At 34.6% G+C, this 26336-nt stretch overlaps 1 protein-coding gene across 17 annotated transcripts in view; it reads left to right on the top strand.

The window, feature by feature from the left end:
• The window catches only part of CLASP2 (cytoplasmic linker associated protein 2), a 153408-nt gene that overhangs the window by 96130 nt on the left and 30942 nt on the right, over positions 1-26336 (top strand). For 3 of the 17 annotated variants that reach the window (XR_004842303.1, XM_035896492.1, XM_035896454.1), the window contains exons 18-26: positions 33-203; positions 3396-3419; positions 8213-8314; positions 13480-13650; positions 14612-14719; positions 19579-19685; positions 23000-23244; positions 23893-23956; positions 25836-25838. Coding sequence is in view for 16 of the 17 variants with exons in the window: in XM_035896492.1 (XP_035752385.1) it covers positions 33-203; positions 3396-3419; positions 8213-8314; positions 13480-13650; positions 14612-14719; positions 19579-19685; positions 23000-23244; positions 23893-23956; positions 25836-25838 (995 nt within the window). In the remaining variant the exon portion in view is untranslated. Of the gene's footprint in view, positions 1-32; positions 204-3395; positions 3420-8212; positions 8315-13479; positions 13651-14611; positions 14720-18853; positions 18917-19578; positions 19686-22999; positions 23245-23892; positions 23957-25835; positions 25839-26336 lie in introns of all 17 variants that reach the window. The other 14 variants (XM_035896500.1, XM_035896467.1, XM_035896551.1 and 11 more) reach the window with 8 other exon arrangements.

Below are 26336 nucleotides of genomic sequence, written 5' to 3'. Positions count from 1 at the left end.
TTTTTTTTTTTTTTTTTTTTTTTTTTTGCTAGTTTCAGGCAGCAGCAAGAGTGTTCCAAGCCCAGGAACTCTGCAAAGGTCTCGCAGCGACATTGATGTTAATGCTGCCGCGGGTGCAAAGGCCCGCCATGCTGCTGGACAGACAGCTGGAGCTGGGCGCTTGTCCACAGCTGGTCTACCTCCAGGCTCTTACGCTTCGCTAGGTAAGGGAAACATCTTTACAGTACTGTGAAATATTTTTTGAGGTTTTCGATCAAAAAGTTACAGGGAAAATACTTTTGCATTTGAAAAATTGTCATAATTTTTAGTAGTATTGGAATATCGCAAAAGAGCAGGTGTTCTGAAGTAAGTTACCAACTTTGCAGGATGTCTTATTTTTCTTGTGCTGGAAGAATGCCAATGCAAAGAATGTTTCCATACTATGCTCTTTAGTGTAAATCTGGAATTAATATCAAGTATCGGAAGGAGCAGTACCTTCACTTAGCAGCAGATGGTGATCATGGCTTTTTTGTTTCTAGAAGTGATAGGGAAGTGTGTGTTAGAACTCTCGATTTTCCATTTTCTCAGCTCTTTAGCTGACTATTTTATAAGAAGCCTAAAGAGACATCCTGGAAGTAAGTGGTGGCTTCTTCATGTAAAACAACAGAAGTGTTTTGCACAATACACAACATTGATTTAATAGATTTCTTCCTGAGCATGTAGACGGAACTATATGTATGTTTTTATCTAGGTGACAGCCTTCATTGGTAGGAATACTTGAAGTTAGGCATAGAAAGTGCTACAAATTTTAAGAGTGCAGAAAAGTATTTGGCAGTATAAAAAAGTATACTGCAGGGGTAGCAGTGGGGGAAGTGAGGTTCAGTGTCGACAAAACCATTAGTTCTCAAATTCTGTGCCAGCTAGATCACCAAGGAGGCATGTCCGAATGTCAGTATGGCCGAAGGTGATCATAAGAGAGGCAGAGAAACTGTATAGCTCTTCTGATTTACTTTGTGTTTGGGGAGATGTTAGGATACACTTAAGGCTATGGTTTTCAAAGTTTTTGGTTGTACTTTTTTAAATTAAAATTGAAGTACTGTATTTTAAATTAGTTAATTCTTTTGTCACTGGGGCCTACTTGAAATGGTTTGAATACCATTGATTTTAGGATTGAGTGTGAGCAACGCCAACTAGAAGGAATACTTGCTACTTGAAATAGTAATTTCAGGTGTGGGCTCCCTCTAGTGCCCACAGGGAGGGAATTGGAAAACTTGCTGCATAAGCAGGGGGGCACTGAAGTTAGGCTGCTTAGTTTGCTCCGGGGAGGAGATGCGCTTGTGGTTATCACTTGAGGAATTCTCAGTTCCTCCTAACTTAATGCCTAAAAGCCTGAAATAGGTGCGATGATTATTCTCCAAGATCAGAGTATTGCCTGGTCTGTTTTGGTGTGCAACAGGACATATCCTGAATCTCAGACAAAGCTGAAGCTCAGCTGTTGTGAGAAGTAAAAATGACACAGGGTGTGGTGGTAGAAGGAAAAAAAATGTCAAGCAGAAAACAAAGAGAGAAACCTCTCTGTTAATCTGTCATCTTCATGCTGCTGAAATGAAAGGACTACTTTGGTCTTAAGAATTTCACAGAAAATTACCTCTTGATTGGAGTATTGGTTTGCTTTCAGAACATTTTAAGCAATATGCGGTTTGTGCCCAGACTTGTAAACAAGGCTTGAGAGGTTTTCAAGGAAGTAAATTAGTGGTGGGTTTATGCAGGAAAATAACAGAAATAAAGGAAGAGCTTACTCTCTTTGTAGCTCATGGATTTGGTGAGTGGGGGTGGGGGAGAGGTGTAAATAGGCAGTAAGTCCAGGTCATTTTCTTTTGAAGGATTTGAGTAGCTGGAAAGCTTTGCCTTGCTAGCAGATGCAATTGCTTGTGGAGAAGATTATAGTGGTGGTTTGAAATGGCAAAATAATGTGATACTACCAATGCAAAGTCGAATCCTATTACAGGTGGTATAAGGGCAGTGATAGTTAAGGAGACCAAGGTTTGTTTACAGTCACACAAAAGCAGTACTGCTTGGTTGATCTTGGCTCATTCTTCCAACTGTTTTTTAATAGTGGTAAGGTAATTTAAATGACACATACCTGTCCCCTCTGACCTATATAGAGAGTGTAACTGTTGTGTGTTTGGCTGTGGATAACCATGGAATCCACCTCAAAATACTGTTTGCTCTTAGTTTTCAAAAGATAACATTAAATTTAATGGGGTGTGAATCCAAGCAAATGCCATGTTTCAGGAAATGGGCTAATTTGTAAACTTCTCCCCTCTGTTCATTTTAAGGGGCTGGTTTAGACTAAATGCAAACATGGCAACTTAAATGACAGAATTGTCAAGCTAATGCTGACCATGGTACTAAAATGCCTACAAAATGTCACTGTATTTCCATAATGCTTTCCACATTTTCTCAGGTGTTGCAGTCAATTCCAAAATAAATAACATTGTCTCCTCTGGAGCTTGAATTTATTTTAATGCTCACCCTTACTTACAGAGAAACATCCACCTTTTGCTTAAACAGCTGCCAAATTTAGAGCCTCTAGAGGACCACAAGTTCACGAGCATAGTAATCTATAATTGTCTCCACCCATCTTTTCCCTTTTTATTATTAATAGAAGAACTCTTGCTTATTTATTTATGTTTGGGGTTTTTTTTAAAGACTGTTCTAGAAGTAGGAGGACATTCTCTACTTTAGTTTTTCTAAATGTTGACTATCTTTGACATCCTTAACTATTAATGTCCTTTTTGAGGAGAGAGACTTGAGCTGTAATTATATATGTCTCAAGCTAAATATTTTGATTTCAGTTGTTGCTGTATGCTCTATGTGTGTGTATATGTATAGAATATGTATGCACTACCTTCCAGCTGAACTGGTAAATCTTTAATGCTTTTAAACCAGAGTGGAACTTTCCCATTTGTCCTCTGTCTTTATTGTGATGTCTTTTTCCCTCCTGTCCCTTACCCCAGGTGGGGCTTCATGGTCATAGCAAATTTAATAAGAAATAGAAATGCTGTGGTTCAGTAATTTTGTAAATATGTACTGATGCTTCAATAACTGTTGACACCAAGTGTGAAACAGTTTATAAATATTTTACTGTAAGGGTTTGCTCAAATCTGGGTAATACAGAGAGATTCAACTTCCCTGTGCAGGATATTTGTACCCTGTCCTGTAATTTTGTATCTTGGACTGGGAGAAACCAACTTTACTTAAGGTAGCTTATACATGCATGAATTGGATAAACATGCCTGCTGTATTTAATATTAATGTATTTTCCTTAATTAATGTTTTATGACTCTGCTGTGAACACCTTTATTCTAACACACTAAGTTTTCCATGTTTCTTTGCCTGCTTTTTCAACAAAGAGGATACTTCTGACAAGATGGATGGTAAGAAATTGTTTAGTCTGTCCTCTTAATTCTATTAAATATTTAATAAAGTGTCTTTTATGTAAAATTATTTATGTTTAATATATTTGTCTGTTCATTAACAAAATACTATGCTGTTTTCATTAATACCCATGTAATCTTGATGTCAATATATATGTGTTGTTATTGCTGTATTTGTCAATGTTTTTGATTGGTCTGTATCAGCAACAGAAACTATCAGAAATTGGATGTTACTCCTGTTTTTTTAAAAAAGCTCTCTTAATTACAGAGCAATTCTGTAATCAATGCATGTTTTTTTTAACTAGCTCTAGTTCCATTTTTTTCATAGTTTTACCTGTAAAGTCAAATTTTTGGACTTGTTGGCAGAACAGCAATGGCAGAGCAGAACATGCTTGACCACATCATTAAGGATTTTTATAAAAAATGAAACTACAATCTTCTCTTTCAAAAGTACTCTATCAAAAGCTAGTCTAGCTACTAGTAACTTTAAGTGCCTGTAAATCCTGTAATACAATGTAGTTCTGTTAAAGAACAGTTTATTAAGAAGAACTACCCGGTAAAATAGCTTACCAAGTATTCCAGCTAAGTTTAGTGCGTACTTTTTCTTAATTCACTGTATAAAACACATGGAGGGAGTTATATATTTCTGTCGTAACTGCAAAGCAGTTGAGAATCAGGCTTCTTCTAGCAGTTGCCTGTTTTAGGTGTGTGTAAGTAATGCTTCCCATATAAGAAGTGACAGAGTCCCAGCTTGATGCCTGATGATTCTAGCTCTACTTTATTGCTGGGGAACACTTAAGGAGTCAGATATGTTTGCTGTTTACTTCGTAATTCTTGTCATGTGTTTATTAACAGTACATGTTTCAAAGAATGAGTAATTTACTGGAAGCAAAGCAGGCGATATTTTTCATAGAAATGAAATAGTAAGAAGGCAGATCTCTAAAACACAGAATCCTGAATCATTCTAAAGCACAGATAATAAGTTTCATGAGATACTTTTGGAAGAATTTGAGCCATTTTTGAGCATTGCAGATGGCAAGCCAACTTTATTAAAATTAGTTTGTACAGGGTAGAAGTGTCTGTCTCACTTATTTCCATATCAGATTTCCTTATGTTGCATATAATAGAATTTATTTATAGCTATCTGTGCTAAACACTTCATCTTGAGCTTTTTCACATTGTTACCAGCAATGAAGGTTCTTAGGGCCATGTGTACAGGCTTTTTCTTTTGTTCAGACTGGTAGTCACAACTAATGGTGTCCCACACATCTGCTTAAAAATCGTAGGGGAAATGCTACACAATTGATCAGAGTAACAGGGTCTTTTTCTAGAGGATGTCTGTAGGGATGATGTGCACATGCAGCGTGAACACAGCTTAGCTCTCCAGCTGTAGTTGTCTGATATAGCTGCTCTGATCTAACTGCCACCAGGAGAAACTAATAATTTTTCCTTTTCCCACTAATCTTAGCCATATGTTTTTACCACTTCTTTTATAAGTGCCTTGTAATACTCCATTATCAATTGCTGTAGGTGAACAAACTCCAGAAAACTGATTTCATAAACCAGAAGTGAATAGTATTCTGTTACATAGTTTTTGGAGCTGGCAGTGAGCCTTTAGCCATCCAAACCGGGTGGTAGCACAAGCGTGGAGGGGAAGGAGAAGCAGAACCACTCTTTAGGAGCAGCTAGCTGTTAGCCTGGCTTAGGTGTTGCATGGAACCTGCCTTCCAAGATCCAGCCCTGGAAGAATGTTGGATTTGGGGGGAAGTTTAGGGTTTGGGATTTTTTTTTATACAGACTGGCAAATTTGATCTGGAAAACTTTGAGGCACTCCTTCATACATATTGCTGTAACTGATTTTGTGAAGAAGCATTGAAAGTTACACTGAATTATTTTTTTAGAGTGAGTTTTTAAAATAGTGCCTTGAAGATAGTATATGAGAAAGCCAGAGCCAGATTTGCTAAGGAAGTTAAATTCAGGCTAGCAAACAACACTAACGTGTTTTAATCATTGTCATTCTCTTACAAGGCAGAAATGGCAGGGTGAAAACAAAAACAGAACTACCCTTTGACTTTGTTTGAGGCATTTAACTTTTTTATCACTACTAATATATATTTTATTACATAATCAGATTCGTTTCAAAGGAACTTAGACTGCTGTTCAGATAGCTTCCTATCAATTCCTAGGTAATGATGTCAGTAAAAAGATTTGTCTGGCTCTCATTTTGTCATAATCAAGCCTTGTTAAGCTTGGCATACTTGTTCAAGTGTGATCTGGTTTCAGCAAGCTCATAATACTTCCACTTCTCTGAGCAAAACTTGATCTTGTGCACATAGATTTTTGGAGTAATCGTGGATTACATTCGGAGAAATCCTCCTTCCTGACAGTTCTGATCAAATTATCACTGGCCAGTGTGGGAAAAACTGTCCTAGTGTTTTTCTCTGAGATAATTTATAATAGTATGTTTTATATTTTCAGAAGAGCTTGCATTAAAATATTTTTATTGTTAGTTTTCGTCTGTACATGTAATTTTGTTGACTTATTTCATGGATATTTTTTTTTTTTTTGTTTTTTTTTTTTTTTTTTTTTGTTGGTTTTGTAACCAGTTTGGAAGGCAGTGCTATATATTGTGTTCTTGTAAATCACTAACAGTGTAGTATGGATGTTTCTTGATAATTTTGCTTCAATTCAATAGTGGAGTTGCAACACAAAAGCTTTAGACCTCTAGACTTGATAAAATTTGTCAAGGTTCGTAAGATTAATCTCAAAAAGGAATTGGAGAGACACAGTATTGTTTGGAATATCATGTATTTTATTATTTTTTCTGTTTAGGAACAGCTTCTGAAGATGGTAAGACAATATTTTGTTAGAATAGCTAATATTTTCAGCTTCATATTTTCATTGATACAAATTAAGCTTTAAAAGTAGAATGTGGTCTTTCTGGGGCTTTGTGGAGGTTCATAACTCCAGATAGCTTATGCATCTAATACTCAGTTGTCATGTAAGATTTTAAAAATTCTTTTGCTTTTATTTTAATTCTCAAGTACTCATCTGCAGTAGAAGTGTCATTGCTTAACATTTTTAGTGTGAAAATGTAAGAGCTTTATAATTTTGCATATGTCTTTTAAAGCAAATCTTGTCACAGAATATTTCATCAAATGTGTTCATGCTCTGGGAAGCAGGTGCTACTATTACTCATCTCTTTGAGGTGTGGAAATTCATCTTCAATGTGGTATTAACATTTAAACTTGTCATTACTGAATGGATGTAGAGACTCCAAGTGAGTTAACAGTTCACTTGCCTCACAATACAAACTGTTTTTTTACTTTGATAAAATTGAGCTAGGTTCCAAGCAATAATTTTAACATAGTATCAAAATAGTGGCACTCTGTATTCCTAAGTTTTTGGGCCAAATTCTGAACTCAGTTACATGCCTTGCAGTCTCACAGCACTCAGTGGGAAAACATTGCCATTGCACGGGGATAACTAGTAGAGTTTGGACTAGTTAATCTAACCATTCTTGCTAGCATACTGTTTTCTAGTAGTTTAGCGAATAACCTCCTTTATCCTGATTCTCTTCTTATAGACTCTCATCTATGGCTATTCCCTCTACTTGGATGAATAATATTAACTTGGTTGGTCTCCAAATTCTGCTGTGGAAAGCCTAAAGAGGCTAGAACTAAATAACAGTCTGTGTACCTAATTCTTCTGGGTCAAATATTGACTCTACATGTCTAGGAAATAATTACGCTGTTTTTAAAAGTGGATTACGTGATCTAGATCCCTGTACAAGCTTTTTTGGTTTTATTCTTGCAGCTTTATAAGAATTATGGCTAGCACGGTTTTGGTTTTTGTTTCATTTTCCTGTTGTTTGAGAGTTTGGCTTAGGACATGTAGTACACTACTATTTTCTTTTATGAATAATCTTTCAGTTACCTATAATTCATCCAACTCAGGTCTTCCTTTCTTGGTAATTTCATTGTATGCTCTGAATGTTATGAGGACCATGGCTAATAATGCAAAAAGGTTTAATCCAAAACCAAGATGGTTTGGCATTCTAGAGAGAAGTGAATCTATTGTTTTAGTTGTAGATACTCAGTTTAATCTGCCTCTTCCTCTCTTCTCCTATCTGTTGAGGAGAGTCGTATTTTCTTATATCATGTTGTCACCGAGAAGTACTTAAGTGTACTTAGTCTTTGCAACATGCTGTAAAAGGCTTGGGAAAGCCTGTAGAAGTCTATATGACTGTGGCTCGGAAAACAGTAGAGTCTTCAGTAATAGGAAAGCTAGTATTTAGATTTCTAAAAAAAGGAGTGAAGTTAAGAAGAAACCTCAGAACCCTATTCAAAAAACAGTCAACATAATTTTTGTAGTGTTATGACAGCAAAGTAGAATTAAAACCACAAGTAATTACTAGAAGATTGTACCTGATACGCCAACATTAGTGTATGCGTTGCCTATTATATTTAATAAACTTGCCTTTTTTAATATAATCAGCCTAGTTATATAGGAAGCTAGAACTAGCTAGCTAGTTCAGGATGTTTAAATAATAACGTGTAAATTGGTTACTGAAATGTGTAGCATCAGAGGAGAAGTATTTTGATTCCTCAACTATTAAGTCCTTCAAGTTGTTCAAATTTCTACTAATTATCCCAAGCGAATTTCCACCAATTGAGTTACATTATGCTTCTTTCTTATCTACAGAAATGTAAGAAAATATTAGTGAATGCTACTGATGTCTTGCTTTCTACGTTACTGTGAAAAACTGATTTAATGCCATTTTTCTTTTATAGGTCGTGTACGAACAAAGCTTTCAACGCCTTCTGTTGGTATTGGAAATTCTAAAACAGATTCCAGAGGACGGAGTAGAACCAAAGTGGTGTCACAGTCTCAGCGTATGTATTTTCTGTTTGTCAGTTATAACTGATAAAAGAGGCCAAATGCTTAAGCATATGTTCATTGACCAATGGCTACAGTCAAAGTTAATTTTTAAAAAAAGCTACATACTGAGTTGTTGTTCTGTGCCTTAGGTTCATCATCGCCAGACAAAAATGAAGGTATTTTTTTCAGTGTTTTGGATCAGTGGTATTTGCATGCTTTTCTAATTCATGTTGTTTTTCTCTGGACAAAATACTAGGTTAGGTCTTAGTTTGCCAGTTAAATTCAATAATGTAACAGGAAATGAAATCTACCCTTAAATTCTGTCTTCAATTATAACTTCTCAACATTCTTTTCCCCCCCATTTCTGACCTCCCCAACACAAAACACCAGTAAATTTCTGTGTCAGTTTCATGACACATGGACGAGTAATAAAGAAGAAGGAATAGGCTGAATGGTGTCCTCAGTGTTACCTGCAAAACCTAATGTTTCATTTTTCAAAAAGTCTTTGTTTTTCAGCCAGAAATACTTGTTTTCGTTTTAAGGTAGGCACTAGTCTGGCTCTTGGATATGTACTCCTTTTTTGGTATTACAGTTGTTAGGTTTACTTAACTCTTCTTTAGAGTAAAAATACTAAACCCTAACTTCATAAACAGTTACTTAGCTTGTATTGAATCAAAGGGTTAAAACAAGCAATTTACTATATGTCAGCCAATCCACAGTCATTTTTGATGTGTGTTTAGAAACCAAAGCAAATGCAAAATTTCCCATCTTTCTGAGCACTCTCTCATTAATTAAAAAGACCTGATTACCTCACATTCTTTGGCGCTGGCTGACTTACAGCAATTTGTTCACACATCTGATTTCTCCAACAGGTATCTTCTGACTAAGATCTGTAGTGTTTTCAGATTCTCATCTTTGTCTAATTAAGTGAAATGGAAAGAAATTAATGGAAGGAAGACAAATTAACAATAAAATGAAAATAAACTAATGAGTCCTGTAGTTTGTCAGGTCTGGTGTTATAAACCCAGTAAATCGTATAGGTTTTAAATTTTCTGGTAAAATTATTTTGCTATCAGTAACCATATCCACTTTTTTTTGATAAAACCCCTTAATTCTCTGTTAATGGCAGAAACATTTATCTTCATAGCAAGGACTAAATTTATCATAAATAGAATGACTTTAGACATTACAAAAGCAGGTAAAAGGTTTTTTTTTTTTCTTGCTAGAGTACTTCCCTTTCAGTTTTGCATTGCTTTATTTTCCAACAAATACAGTTGAATAAAACCTGATACAATGCTTGCAGATTTGTGAAACAAAACTTTCAAAAAATCGGAATAGATAAATACAAAATAGTAAAATCCAGTAACAGAAGTTCTCTCAATTTTTTTTTTTTTTTTTGCTTTTTGCTTTGACAGTGCTCTAATCCCACCAGTGTTTGTGAGATGAGAACTTGAAAATAAAGTCTAGTTACTGGCTGTGACAAAGGTTCTGCAAAACTTGTTTTACATCTTCAGTGTTAAGATGACTGCACTATATCATAAAGAATATTTGTATTAATAATTTAAGGGGGAGGGGAGGTAACAATCCCATCAAATCACTTTTTCTCATTATGAAAAGTCGTCAGCAGTATCCATAACACTCTTTTCATTAGTATTACAGAAGTTCTGAAATAAGCTTTTTGACAATAACTTTGTAGTTTAAATAGATTTGGTAAATTCTTAAATGCTAAAGTGCTTAATAAACCGTTTGGGGGAGGGGTTAAATTTAGGTAGCAATATAAGACTTTTATGATTATCGTTGTTATATAATACTAGTTAATTAAATATTCGGGGAAACAAATTGAACTTTTTTCAGTTTCTTTTTACTAATAATGACAATTTTTTTCCAAGAGAATTCATTTTTACACACAGTATTAATGACTAAAGAGAGAAGTTGAAGTAACTAGATTTGTCTACCTATGATGATGTGTGAAAATGAAACGCATGAATGCATCTTTACAGCTTTTTATTACTACTTCTGTTCAGAACTGGTGGCTTCAGATATCTCATTATAACCTGTCAGTGGGGGAGAACAAGAATTCTGAGATGTTTTAAGGAAGATAAACAGGCGAAGGAGAATTGTCAGGCACTGTATGCCAGCTATTTGGGTGATGCTTCTTTATGTGACTGTAAATTTTCACAGCATTATAGGGAGCAAGATGCTTTATGTTTCTATACAGGAGATTGTTTTAGTTCTCCAGCTTATAGTGGGGAAAATAACTTCATATTAGATTTAAGCTTTTATTTTTTAAAAACCACTGTAACACAGATGCTTTTGTAAATTTAGGGTTACAACTATTTAGCACTTTTGTTCTAAGATCATTTTATGAAAGACTTGCAAATTTGAATGCTTTTACAAAAGATACTTTTTCAGGGTTTTAGAAGCCCTTTACTCTTCCTCTTCTATTTTTAAATTATAACATAAAATAAATGCATATACAATCTATAGCTCATTATTTTATTCTTATCTGTGGGGAAAAAAAAAAGTTCCATTTTTTTCCTCTTCCTGTTTGGTTGTCAGGTAATTCAACAAGGTGTGCTAAAATTACGTTACAATCTTCATTCAGAGAAAAAAAAATTAAATTTCTGAATAACAAATTCTTACTTTTATACTTCAGATTAATTTTAAAGAGGAAAACCTGAAATTCTATGCAAGTCTTTTCAGTTGTGCCATTGTGATTTTTTTTTTTTTCTTGTCATCCACCGCACCTGCAGCTCAGTTCCTTTACTGTCTGTCTCAAAAAGAAATGTTTTGGCCTTGTGTGTAATTTTTGTTCAGCTGTTGAACTTCTTGAACCTTTTTGGCAATGTAATATTCTTTTAAAGTAATATGGAAGGCTATGGTTTCATGCTTAATTGAAATGTAATTCTTCAGTATTACCCAGTTATTGATTAGAAAGCTGAAGAATTGTGATTTGCTTGTGCAGCTTTGCTTCATCTGCTTTGTACATATAGCATCTGAGTTTAGTTCTTCAACTGTGGAAGCTACTTAAAAGCACTGCTTTAGCATAACCCCCTTGTGGCTTTTTTTCCTCTGTGAAATGACTAAAGCTTTCTTATTTCCATTTGCCATCCATTTTTTAATCTGCTCTGCTCCCTCCCTCTTCATGGATTATAAACCCCTACCCTAATCCTGCCTTTACACTTGTTCAGGATCACAGTCTGCTAACCCCATTGGTGGTAAGAGTCTACAGAATTTGTGTATACATCATTGTTTGATCACCTGTTTGACATATCTCATTTAAGGACCCTATTCAGCAGAAATTCTGGCTCGCTTTTTTCCATATGTTGCACTTACCTAATTGGATGTAATCCTTATTTAGAAGGCAGTAAGAGATGGCACGGTTTTGTCATTTCGGAATACCATTTTAGTAAACCTTCTTTCATCATTCAGTTTGCTTAGATGTACTACTGGTGGTAGTACTGACAACAGTATGCTAATGATGTGATTAGCATAATATTTTCAGGATATTAAACTTCATTTGGTTTATTTACGCTATAGTGGTACACTTTGCAGGTCAGACAATAGAAAGATAAAGTATTAGAGGTTGATTTTCTTTTGTATAGTCTGATAACAGTAAGTTTTTCAGGTTTCCGACCTATTGAAGAAAATTTTGTAACAATCTCCGGCACAGTGAAACTTTTACGATATTCTCATTGTTTTAAAGAGATGTAAAAATATTGAAGGCTAGGAAGAAGGCATAGTAATATCAGGTCTAAGTTGAAATGCCCTGATATGAAGAAACTACCAAACCCTTCGTTTTTGCAGATCACAGCAGTTTTATAGATTTGCCTATTCTTTTTTTGCTATAGAAGTTACGCTTGTTTTTTCCAGGCTGTGTAATATTTTATTTATAATTTCTGCTGAATAGGTCCATAGTTTGGAAAAGGGATTTTGCTAAATAATCATTTCAAGTTTGAACTCAAACAATGAATCTGAAAGTATATGCATGGTACGTTGTTTTAGTTTTCTCCCTTCCACCCAACATATGTTTTATTTTGTTTGGGATTTTGTTTCTTTTCCCATGTAGTCAAGCTTTTATCAACTTGTATCTTTTTAAAATGTGCCTCATAAGAAGTAACCCATGAAACTCACTTGAGATGTTGCATGTCAAGTCTGTAGATCTGATAGCATAGCTGTGGTCATGCAGTTACCTGATTATTTTTTAAAAGAGTAATGAAAGGTTTGTATCTGTACGTAATCAACCTTTGGTTGAAGTTATGTTTTGCTTTTTATCTGGTCGGACTTCTTGAATTCTGCAGCTGGAAATTATATCAACTGGTGGTATAAATTGGTCATAACTAGAGAAGAATGGATCCTTATGGGCTTAGAACTTAAGTTTTCTGTAACTGAAATATCAAAATTAGTGATCAGTGACCAGTTTCTGGTAGTGAGTACAGTGTGTTGAAACAAACATTATAGCAGTTTGTAATGTACAGTTTTGATTAATAAAAATATGATTCTTAAGTATGTCTTGGTCAATCTTTTTAGCTTGTTTAAAATTAATTGAAGATTTTCTTCTTATTTGTGGGGTAACCTCCACAGAAAGTAACATGAGTATTTTAATTGTCTTCAGTGACATTTTATGTAACTTCTCAGAGAGCAGTGCTTGAAGACCTGATGCTTTTAAAAGCGAAGGAGAAGAGGTTAAATGTTAGGAGAATGATGTTACTTTATTAAACATTGGTTGCATTGGAACAGCTGGGATAATTATGATATATCACTAGTTTAAAGTTGCTCCCTTTAGCTTTCTAGCAGTTTTTTTCTTTTTTCTTTTTCTTTTTTAATAGAAAATGGGATTAGTGAGACCGTATAGCTTGAAAAATGAACACACCATTGTTTGTGTTAGGGACATTGGAACTGTTGATGAAGACTAGAAATATTATTTATAATTTCTTGAGTGTATCTAGTGCTAAATACCATGCCAGGTGCTTCCTTGCATTGATAATTTCATCTGTCTTGTATGTAGTGCTATAAGAACTTGGACCAGGGTTTTCTATTTCACATTTTTACCTTGTAAGTTTTTCCAGACCATTACAGTCTACCACCACTTTCCTACTAACTGTAAGCATTTTTTTCTTTTTAACCATTTTTGTTTATCTTCTATGCTGTTATTTATCTTTATTCATTTTGCCTTCAGCTGGCAGTAGATCTGGGTCTCCTGGAAGAGTTTTGACAACAACCACACTTTCCACTATGAACACAGGAGTTCAGAGAGTGTTAGTGAATCCTGCAACTGCACAAAAAAGAAGCAAAATCCCACGAAGTCAGGGATGCAGTAGAGAAGCTAGTCCTTCTAGACTGTCAGTAGGTAAGAATCACTGAATAACTCTTGGTTTCTTTATAGCCTTTTTTACTTTAAGCGCTGGATATCTACAGCTTGCGTTTAGTTACAGGTGGATGATAAAATTAGAATACATATTGATAATAATCTAAGATGTGCCTGTTTTCTGAGGGTAGTCATTGATACACAAGACAGTTTTAAAAAATTTAACCTAAAAATTGAATTTTTTGCTGTCAATGCAGTAGTTGTTCTTTCCCTCACCTCCCTGTCTTGCTTTTCTCTTTCACGTTTCTTCAGTTCTTATCCCCACCCCCAAAATACCCACATCTATTGAATGAAAGTGTGATACCATTTTGAGAAGATCTTTTTCTTCATTACTTTTGTGTCTTCTGTGTATGTGTGCGTGCATGTGTTTACTGCTGTGATACAAAAATGAATGTTATATTACTTAAACCTCCCAGTATAACCTGATTACACTTTATTACAAAAAATATTATTAAAAAATACCAGTTTATTTTAATGGCATTGCTGCTGTTCTTTGGTTTGTATTTTGATTTTTCCTTAGCTGTATTAACTTAGTATTTTCCTTCTTTAGAAAGCTGTGGTATTTTTCATTTGCGTTACCGTTGATTAACTTGATCTTGAGCGCAAATTCTGAATCAATATTCTGTTCATATCTTTCATTGCTTGTTTTGTCTCCGTCCTTTTCAAGAGGTTTTTCAACCATTCTGTAAAGAGTTGGTAAATCCCCATTTTTATCTGAGCAAAGAAATAGCTTCCTTGAACTGGCTATGCTTAGTGTAATCCAGCACAATCAAGAAAGTGTGTGGAAACAGTTACGACTTATAATATGACATAATCGTCAGTGTCTTTTCTTAGAAATACATCTTTTGATCTTACTGCAAAACAGAATTGCATTAAAACTGCAACTTTTCTTATGTCTTCTCCCTTCTGTGCTGCTGTTTGTCTGTACCCTGAATCATACTAGCACGAGGCAGCCGCATTCCTCGGCCTAGTGTGAGTCAGGGGTGCAGTCGGGAGGCCAGCCGTGAAAGTAGCAGGGACACAAGCCCTGTCCGCTCTTTTGCACCCCTTGGTAAGTACTCAGAGCCCCTTGTTGTGCATGGCTGTCCTTGCCCTTCATTATTTGCACCTAACGAATCCGTGCCTCCTTCATTTAGCTTGTAGCCGGCCACCATTATTTTCCCTTCCTCTGGCTCACTCACCACTTACTTCGATGGAGAATTGACCAATGTGTGAATGGGTTGCACACTTGAAAAATAAACGCTATGCTAATGTTAGTCTTGTCTTAAATACCAAGCCTGGAAAGTTGTGTGATACGTAGCACCTAGAGACTTTTTTTTGAAAGGGCAATTCTGCTTTTGGAAAGTTTTTTTTGAAATGGTGTGTTTCTCTTTTTATTACAGCACTCAATGCTTGGGTGCAGTTAGATAATCCATTTCTCACTGACCAGCTAAAGTAAAGAGTGCAGCATGGCTGTCATCCTCTGCCTTTCCCTGCATCAATGGCTAGGGTCTGCTAGTATTCAAAATTGCTCCCTAGTGAGTGTTATCATTTTGGTGTATAAGAAGGAAATATGCTTCTTTTTATGTCTCCTTAGCTATATTGTCATCTCCATATCATGTGAAAAAATAATAAAAATTTTAACTTTTTGCTGTTCAAGTAAATATGGTGGTACAGATAAGGGACTGATCTACTGAAGGTGCTTTCCACTTTCTGGAAATGAATAGGGCAAGCAGCGAAGTCTTTATTCAAGTATATGAACAGAATTACAGTTCTGAAGTTTACATTTAATCTGTGTACAGAACAAGTGGTAAGTAATTAAAGTAGCAGCTGTTGTTTCATGGGGAAGAAGAGAGGAATTGAAAACTCCTAACATTCACACATTCAATCCTCATTCCTAGAGCTGCTATAAGCAAAGTTTTGTTTTCAGTTAGTATTTAAACTTATTGGCCTGACACTTAAAAGATACTGCAAGGTTGTGAAGCTGTTGTCTGTTGCTGAAACATCAATAAGGCATAGAAACATTAGCTAATAATTATTTTGACTTGTTGGTTAAGGATTAGGGAAGCTACTTATCTCCATATAGCTTTGTCAAGGTTACTACAAAGTTGGTAGTAAATTTTGATAAAAATCTTTTTCTGTGTTGGGATTTTTTTATATTTTTTTTATTGCTTGGTAATAAAAAACTGTCTCTGTAAGATTGTATCTGAAACAGATCTTTTTTTGGTGTTATCTTTGTCTGAGTTAGTCTTCAGTATGCATCCCTTTTCTTTTGTTTGTTCAAATGTAGCTTACAGTCAGTGACTTCGCAATACTAGCTGTTAAACATCATCTGAAAATAGTAAATCTCTGCTTTCTATCTCAAATTGAGGCACCCGACTGTACTCCTAATTAGCACTGGGAGTCTATTGTGGTCTGTTAAGGCAGCATGCTTCCTGTCAGCCCTAGTTTTATTGGAAAAGTACAGTTTAATTTAATGAGAGCTGTTTAAATAACTAATGCTAATTTGCCCAGATGCTCTTTAATTGGGAAATTAAATTAAAAGTAGGTATTATGCAGGATCCATTAGTAAACTTGTATCTTCTACTAAAACACAGCTGGCAAACTGTGTTGTACCACACACGCACCTTCTTTTCTTTTAAAAATGAGGGTATTTCCCAGATATTTTTCTGCTTCTTTTGCTACCTTACAGCTTGACTTCAATTGCATACATGTGAGATCTGATTTCCATTTTATATTTGGTCAAATGCTTGTTATCTTAAGAAATCAGTATTAAACTAATACCATAGGATGGTTCATTGGGGTGGATGCTACTTGAGGTTTTGTTTTTATTGATGGAGTTGAATTTTTGTATTCAGATATTAAAGCAAGTACCTATACAGATACAATAGATTGAATTGTTTGATAGCACAGACTTTGCACTAAGTGACATATACAGGAATCCAGTGTTGTTTAATAAAAAACCCAAAGCATCTATACCTGGAAGCAATGAGGATTCCTAAGATTCCTTCTAGTATGACTTCTTATTTGAATGATTTTGAATGTCATTCAGTGTTTTGTTGGACCAGTTTTGTCTTAAGGGATGCTATTAACTTCTATCAAAAATACTAAATTTAATATTTTTCACGGGTACAAGTGGAATATGAAGTAAGGCAAATTCAGCTCTGTGTTTGTAGCTGGAGACAGTTTTACATGGGGTTGGAGGGGGGAATGTAATTTGTGTTGCATCTGATTCTCAGCACAGACATTTTTACTTAGAAATGCTAAGCCCTTTGGGGCATAAAATGGCCCAAATGCTCTGTAATTGTTTCTCTATATACATTGGTATGAAGTGTTTCTGTAATCTCACATCTCAGTATAAGATTATAAACTGGGAGATAACAGCCACTCTGAGAAGCAAGTGATTTGTAATTTATATGGAAGTGCCTATTTTTCTCTTAATATAATTAATATTAAATATCAGACTAGTACAATTTCCATATATGTTATTTTGAGTCCATTTTAAATCTTACTTTGATTCATCTTTTTAAAAAATGAAACAAAAATTAAAATTTCTGGAATTTGAGGAGTACAAAATACTCTTGAAAATATGCTTTGGAATGAGGTGTGCTTGATCCAAGTGCTTCCTTTCACTGTCTTAAAAATTTGTTCAGCATATTGCAAATGTTTATGGGGGCAGGATCATTTTAATTGTACCTTTAGTTTTCTGGGCTTGTTGATGGAAAGCAATAGAAAGGTTTATCCTGTTATTGCTGTATTTAAAGTTCTATCAGCCTTGATGCCTAATTTTTTACATCCTCTGTTCAGTCTACTTTTCCATGCTGAGACATACTTTCTAAAGAACCAAGTATTTCACAAAACATTATTTGCAAAATAAAGTTCCCTAGTTAAACAACCTCATGCAGGTTTAGTTTGAAATAAAATTCATTGCTGTGCCTTATATAAGGAGTAGAGAACTCTACGTGGAAAAAACACAGTGTTGTTTCTGGGACTTCACAGGACTTAGGATCATTTTGGAGTTTGCTCGGGTTAAGAGATGTGCTTCCCCAAATGTCAGGGTTATTTGATTCAGATCAGATTCGTAAATTGTCTATGTTAATCAGAGTAAAGGATGATTAATTTGATTCCTGGTTTCTATTTATACTACTTTATGTATCTAAAAGATGTAAAATATTTGTACTTAGTTATTAAATCATAAGTTTATATCTGGGATTTATGTCACTGTGGGTGGACATTTGAATTCAAGTTAAAATTGTCAAAACAAGTTTCATTTACATGGCTGTAGAAGTCTTAACTTCAGTGAACTGAAGAAAGAAGATGAGTTGTTTAAAAATACATTGAATTTAAAATTACTTGGTTTGAGAAAAACAGTATTAGCAATGGTGAGTTAATGTCCTTTGAATCTCTAAAACACCAGTTTTATACAAGTGCTAGAAGGAGGAGGGTACTCAGTTTTATTCAAAAGTCCTTAAGGATCTTTGGTTCCCACTTTACATAATTTTAAGGAATCCTAATGAGCTATAGTAACTAACATAAATGTTTCAATTTCACATTTTATTTTTTAAAGAAAACAATACAACTGTGAACTATTAATTGCATTAGATTATTTTAAACTTTTAATTAAAATTGAATAATTTTAACTTTCATCTACATAGTAGTGAGTTTTAACTGAGGCTGACTTATCTGCACATAGGCAAGAACTCAAGTTTATACAAACTGTCAGCTGCTAACACAGTAAGTTTTTGCAGGAGTCACTTTTTGCAGATAATGTTTGATACGTGAGCTCTGGCTCTGACTTGAGCACGTAGAATCGAGTTAACTCTACAACGGAAGACCAGTATCAGTGGAACTTTTTAGATATTTCTGAGGTTTCCATTTGTGTGTGTGTGTGTGTGTGTGCATGTGTGTCTGCGCATTTTATTCTTCTTTGAACTTCAACGTACTTGCTTTTAATCTGCTCTTAATCTTTTAAATTAAAAAAAATTAAGCATGAAAAGTCCAGTGTACATAAACCTATATAATTCTATATAATCATATTCTGTATAATCAAAGAACTTCTCTAAAGCTTTTTCCTTCTGTGTAATACTCAGTTTCTTGTGCTAAAGCTGAATCTTTTTGATAAATGTTCTCTTGTTCATCTAAGCAACTATTATAGCACTTTGATTCCATGGTAATAGATAGGGTTTATATGATCCTGTTATTGCAGCTTCCAGACATCACTCCAGATCTACTGGTGCCCTCTACACTCCTGATGTTTATGGGGCTACAGGTGAAGGATGAGTACACTTTGCTGTCATCTGTGCAGTCATCCTGGATTTTTTTTTCCCACCCACTTGGTTATTCTCATAGTTCAGTTTTAAAAAGCATTATTTATATTAATTTGAGTTTTGTGGTTTTAATAATCCAGATAGATGTGTCTATGTTGCTAGATTTTTGTCTCCACCCTCGTTTTTCTTCCTTAACAATCATTTTATTTTTACTTGCAGAAGAACTTTTTTTAGTTTTCCATTTTTCAGTATTCATAGAGCATTCTTCATGCATGTAGTTTTCTAATCAGCACTCTCAGTAGCCTTCCTATTGTATCTTTTTATATGAAAACAAAAACCCAAAATGAAGAAGACGTTAATAAAAAAAAAAAAAGGAAAGGTTCTTTCAGTTAAAACAATTGTTTTGTGGGTTTTTTCCCCCTGTGATATTGGAATAGAATGTTTGTATGTGACTCTGTTTTTTAACTTCATTTCCTACTTTTCGCTGCACCACTAAAGACTTCAGAATGAAAATAACCAGTAATTTAGCCACTACATATTTTATTAGCAGTGTAAGCAAATGCTTTTCTTCTGCTTGGGTTTTTAGAAGTGACTGTGGTGTTAATGTCCCACGTTGCTATTCTGACTGAATTGTTTATATTCATTTTCGTTGTTGTTACAACAGGTACCGGCTTTGGAATTAGTCAGTCAAGTAGATTGTCATCATCAGTTAGTGCTATGCGAGTTCTGAACACAGGTTCTGACGTGGAAGAGGCAGTAGCAGATGCTTTGGTAAGAATCTCTCATTATCTTGTGTAGGACACACACTCTTAAAATGTTTGGTACCTGTACATTAAAGTATGCAAAAGAGCTTGTCATTCATTATTTTATTGGCTTCTAGGTGAGGAAAAAAGAGAAACTGAATTGCTAGAGCTGCAAAGTATTGGAATTTTTGTTCCCTACAGAAGTCTTAACTTCTGAGAAATGTACATTTTTCCATGTCAGGCCGGAAATAGTCTTGGACTGTTCTGTTGGAGTGGCCCAAGGAGCCAGTGGAGTGGGTAGCACTAACCAGCAATTTCCCACAACAGCCAGACAAACTTCTGGATAGGTTGAAAGCTTGTCAGAGCTGGGAATGATGATAGCTAAAGCACTCTGCTTACAGTAAGCCTTGGTTCCATTTAAAGTTGTTCTCTCTGACAACATGAGATTGACACTGAAAAGATGAACTGATGGCTTGGCAGGCAGCATTTCATAAGTTTAGTTTCTGTTTTCTTTTGTTTTCAAAATGTTACTCTGAATTTAAAACCATTTATGCTATTCTTTTTCTTAACCTTTACTGTTCTTTGAAAGGGTGGGTTTGGCTCCTCTACATCCCTGCCCCAGTTAGCCAAACTGAACTCATCATGTATTTTGCTATTCTGACATTTACATCAGCAAGCTGAAATCTTCGATTAATTTAAAACACTGACGCTATGAGTCAGATACATTTTTATCAGGTATTATGTACCATTTGCATATCATTAAATGTTTGTAAGTACCTGTTATCTAGTTGTCTAAGTGCTTGAAGGAATTTGTTATTACTCTGCTTTAACAAAAGGATTATTTGGAACATTAGTAAAAAAAATATAAGTTGGACTCTAAAATAAATTTAATTATAGCTAGATATGACTGGATAGAAAAACAAAATTTCAAAGGAAAAAAATCTGAAGAACGCTATCCTGTTCTTAGTCTGGCAATTTACTGATTTCTTGGTTAATACTGTCTTCTTGGCACATTATTTTAAGATTCGTGTGCCTTCACTGGCATAGAGATCAGGATATCTGAAGTCTTGCCTAGGAGGTCATGGTAAGATTGAGTCATTTTTCCCCTTTCTGATATTGTAAACTTGGAAAAGTTTTCAGCGTTGATGGGGAATGCTAGTTAGTAAACTGGAAGTCAGCCTGGATTTTGGAATAGGAAACAATAGAAAAACAGTCTGTGGAACATGTAAAGTTTCTGGCTGTAATCTGAAAGCCTATGTTACAGATTTATCCAGACTGGTGCTACGTGAAGAGTATCTTCAGTACTTTTAGCAGCTTCAAAGCTTATTCAAATTTAACTGAGCAAAGTATATAGTAAGAATATAAATTGAGGAGAAACTCATGCTTCCAATGACTGCTCTGGATGCTTGAATGTGTCCTGCTTTGTCGAAGTAATAAAGTTTGTTCACAGAAACTAGTTTATATGCTGAATCCAAAATAGCATGATGCTTCTAGAAATGTTAGATGAAAGTGTTTGTATATTTTCGCTAGAATCTGTCATTACAAAGAAAGATCAAGAACAGCAACATTTTATTATTGTAGTATTTGCACACCTGGTTGCTTGCCATGCTCTAAATTTACAGGCTGTCCTGTACAAATGGCTCCATTTAGATGGAAATCTGGTTATGAATACCCTTCTTGTTTATCATAGGCTGAAGCCCGCCCCCTGCCACCCCCCCGCCCCAGAACAGTGTTTGTAAAAGGTAGAATGCAGAGTCCTGACAGATACAATATAACAGTATAAATATGTATTCTGGATTGTATTACTATTTTTATGGTATGAAAAATACTCGGCCAGTTATAATACTGCTCAATTCACAAAGGGGCATCGGTCTTCTGGCTAAGATCTGGTTTGAATATAAGATGCATGAAATGCAGCAATGTGGTGATCTTTACATATTTTTATACCTTTCACTTTAGCACAGTCCTTGGCATTTCAAATTCTATTTATTTTTTTAAAAATTCTTTTACTTATGGTGACCCTTTTCAAAAATGTGCATCTTTGTAATTTTTCCCTTTATTCTCTTACATGTGCGTGTATGCTTGTTCTGTTGACAGTAAGCTTGCTTGTTATATGATGTATTGACTAGTTTGTAGTGCTATATCCTTCTAAGTTATTCTGCAGTCAAAAATGAGAACCCTGTGCAAATGACAATGGTAATTAAGGGGAAAACAATCACTTATACTACTGCTTCTTTGTGTGAATTTTTAACTACTAGCTTCAACTCCAAAATTTGAATGGCAGAGTTATTTTGCAGAGGTGTGTATTTTTCCTTTTGGGATAAATAGGATTTTTTTTTTTTTCTTCTGGCCTTTGGCATGTTGTGTTTTTTTTTTTTTTCTTCACTTGTTTTTGTTTTTAGGGAATTTAGGACTTTGCATTATGTAATTTATTTTTTTGTAGGACATTGCTGTAGTAATTGTTGCAATGACAAAAGTTAGATATTGAAATGAAATTAAACAAAGAGATGGAGAAGTTGATGGGAAAGTGAAGTTTAAATGAAGATTTCATACTTAGATAGCAATTGACTGCATGTGTTAAGTCTTCATGCTCAGATATCACTGCATAAGACACAAAGATTTTGACAGAGAAGTCTTTCTGACCAACCAGCAGATGATATGTAATATTTCCCTGGAAATGGAAGCTTAGCAAGCTACTACTTGGCAATGCATGATATGCTAATTGGATACAGAGAGCTAAGAACAAAATTTACTGTACGACTGTATGTTTTCCAGTGGCAGGTAGTTTAATAGTCAGAATGCTGCTATGCCTTACCTTCCTGTTCTCAATTTCTGTTTCTTTTCAATAATTTACTGCTAACAGCTCTTAGGAGACATACGGACTAAGGTATAGAAACTATTTTCCTTCTTCAGTAGTTTAATATTTTGCTATTAACATGCTTGATGCAAAATTAAAATGTCAGAATATGTGAGTTTAGACCTGATTCATATGTTCTGTAACATATATAAAGTTATTAAGTGAAATAACTAACTTTCAATACAGTCTTTATGTCACCCTATAATGCAATTTTATGGATTTTTACAAGTAAAGTTTAAATTGAACATTTTATCAAACGTATGTCTTCTCTGCATTTGCTTTGCTTTTATATTTGGAATACTACGCAAGCCATACTTTACAATATTTTTATTAATTCAATTTAACCTGTTGAACAGTTGGAGTCATTTGTCGCTGCAGGGACTAGGGGTCGCACCGATTATTTGAATTGTTCTTTCTACTGATAATGGACATGTGTACCGTCTCTTTGAAAATCAGTACTAATGTGGGGTGTTTCTGTACAATAGAAGAAGCCCGTGCGAAGAAGATATGAGTCCTATGGGATGTACTCAGATGATGATGCCAACAGTGATGCATCAAGTGCCTGTTCAGAAAGGTCCTATAGCTCTAGGAATGGAAGCATACCAACGTACATGAGGCAGACAGAAGATGTGGCTGAAGTCCTAAATCGTTGTGCTAGCTCCAACTGGTCAGAGAGAAAAGAAGGCCTTCTAGGCCTGCAAAACTTACTAAAAAACCAGAGAACTTTAAGGTAAGAAGACATGTTAACAGCAGAAAAACATTTTATTTTGGAGCTGAAGTGAGGCAAGGAAAGTAGGAGAGGCTAATGTTCTAAAGAATAACCAAAGCTGGGGAGAGAGAAAGCAGGGTGTATGTCAGTGAGAGTAAAATGGGGGAAGGAATGATGAAGTTACTGTCACTTCTGGCCACTAGTGTATAGGATCTGTTTAAAAAGCTCTGTTTCAGAAACTGAATTAAAAATCAAGAGAATTCTTGCAATCAAAAGATTCCTAAAGTGCTTTCATCTAGTATTGATTTTTTATTTTTATTTATTTATCTTAAAATTTTTTATCACTATTATTATTTTCTTTATTGGGTATTTATTCAGAAGAAACTGTTTACTACTAGCTAAGAATACCTTTTTCATTATCTGTTAAAATAGTCGGGAATGGCTTAATACCTGAATTAGTTTAGAGAGAGGTTTGTAGGTAGAAAGTCTCATTTTAGACAAAATCCTTTACATTTTTATCCATGTCTTAAAAAAAATGCTTTTTTCTACTTTGTTTACTAGATTATTTGATTCAATATTTACAGTTGATTTCACTATTGATAGCTATGCATTAGTGTTCTCGTAGTATTAGCAGGGGAGTTGACTAATGTCTTATTGTCACTTTGACAGTCGTGTTGAGTTGAAAAGGTTGTGTGAAATCTTCACAAGAATGTTTGCTGATCCTCACAGTAAGGTATGTTTAGGTTTTTCTTACTTGCAGTAAATGTTTGAAAACATATATTAATAGAAAGCCAGTTGTGGTAAAATATGTCAGCGGTATTTGCACATGTAAAAATTTCACAAACTATCAAGCAGTTAACGGTGCCAGATTTCAATCCATTTAATTTGCAATTTTGAACAAGATGATTTTCCACCTTTTTTGCAGGATAATTGAAATAAAGTAAAGGTTAGTTTCATCTAAAATGCATTGAAGTAGTTCAACAGTTTTTGCTCAAAATTTGTAAGTATTTTTAAGAAGTCATGTTGTTTACAGAAGCCATTTCAACATGAGTAAAGGTTTTCTCTCTCAATCAGAAACAAAAGGCTGTGATGCAGTAATTTAAATCATGAAGAAAGCGGTCTGACTAAATCATATATGATGAGTCTGATGAGCTATACCAAATGTGATCTTACTTATTTTATTATGTCTTCCTCAAATTTCATAGATAGTGCTGGCAGTTGAGACTACTGAATAATTTTTGCATCTTTGTTAGTATTCAGTAAGTAAGGTGGAGACTACTGTGATATAAAAGAAAATGCAATGTTTTACTTGCTTTTACCTAGGTGAAGACCCAGTATGGATGATCTAACAAGGAGAATAATCCTTCTGTTTTCTAAACCCATTAAAATCTTTTTAACTGAGTTACTTCGCTTGATAGTATTTTTACAATTTTTGTGGGAGGTGGGTAACTAGTACAGCTTCATATATGCAGTAATTTTCCATAGCAAAAGGACTTGCGGGTAAATAAGGAGCTGAATAAAGTTATAATGGCATCATGTAAAAAGCACGTAACTTCATATTTTGTTTGAAGTATAGGCTTGTTTGGAAGAAACCTTATCTTTTATGTTGAGTATAACATTTCCCACTTTGTGTTCATATTTCAGAATTGATAAAATGATAACCCAGAAAAATTCAGAGCAAATTACTTACTTCAGAAGCACTGGCTTTTCCCAGCAGAATTCTGAAAAGCTACTTTTATTATGCAATACAGTTAACATGCTTTTAGGTCTTCCTTATTGCTGCAATGGAAAATTAAATTCAAAGTGATGAGAAGCCTTGAGAGGTTACCTTAGTGTTCATCTGTCCTCCTTATTTTTCCTGCTGCAAAATGTGGCCAGCTGCTATCTGTGACACCATGTATTTTGGAAGAAATTTGCATTGCACGCAGCAATATGGTATTAAAGTTGCTCATGTACTGCAGAAATCCAGAAGAAAAGACTAAAGCCAAGCAGTTTAAGAGAAACTGAAGAAAACATTCCATAAAAAGAACAGTTAAGTCAGAGGAGAGGAAAGAAAATTAAATGTTGAAATTACTGGGGTTTAAATGAAGTAATGACAAAATTGTGAACAGCAGCTTGGTTTAATTTTGCTTATTTTTGTGTTAATTAATATTGCAGCTATACATATATGGGAACTACCCTGAAGATTTTTTTGTAGTGGGGGAGCCAGGGAAGGATAACAACATTTTATCTTTTCATTAAGCCTTTAGGAATGTTACATTTGAATTATTCTAGTTTTGTTTACTGGACATTCTGACATAAAAGAATGTTGCATTGATTTCAAAAGTTTGGCCTGTGTTATTAGCACATGTGATACACCTGCTTCAGTCACTGAAACCTTGCCTGCTTTTTGGTGTTGCAAAAACTATTAATAGTTATCACTGTATTATCAGGAGGATCCTTTAAGTATTAAGAGTTCGTGAGCTGTGAATTTTTTATCACACACATATGGCTACACAAATCTCATCTTCTACTCTTTTCCAGTGTCTGTAGGAATTACTCTGTCATCACTTTTTTTTTTTAAAGGTTTACTTTAACATGATAGCTGGACGTAGGGAATTGCTTAGAAAAAGAGAGTAATAATATCATTTGGAGGAGAAAATGGGAGAATGATTTGAAGGACATGCTAAGTGCTTACTTTTAAAATACATTGGGTATCCCAATAAAATTACTAAATTTATCATAAAAGTTTTGAAATACCTTTTTTGTTTTATTTTGTTTTATATTCCATACAGGAACTTTGTATTGATGGCCACTAATTTGTGTGTTTTTATCTTTTTCCCTTTTTTGTTGTTTGTTTTGTTTTTTGTTTTGTTTTTATTTCGTTTTGCATGCTGTCCCCTGTGTTGGAACTCTCTTTAGAGAGTAAGTTGGTTCAATATTTGTTGGAAGCCTAACCTTACTTGCATGAATGTGCAATTAACCCTTTTTCTCTATTTTTCTTCCCCAAAGAGTTCATGCAGTGTCAAGCCTTTTGCAATCATAAAATGCTATATACAATTACGTAAACTGTGTGGTAAAGTTTCGAGATGTGCTTTATCTACTAATTAACTGACATTGTTTGGTTATGCATT

Source organism: Egretta garzetta, unplaced genomic scaffold (genome assembly GCF_000687185.1).
Source record: "Egretta garzetta isolate BGI_Z169 unplaced genomic scaffold, ASM68718v1 scaffold170, whole genome shotgun sequence".
Lineage (NCBI taxonomy): Eukaryota > Metazoa > Chordata > Aves > Pelecaniformes > Ardeidae > Egretta > Egretta garzetta.
This window is presented reverse-complemented; position numbering and strand designations above follow the sequence as displayed.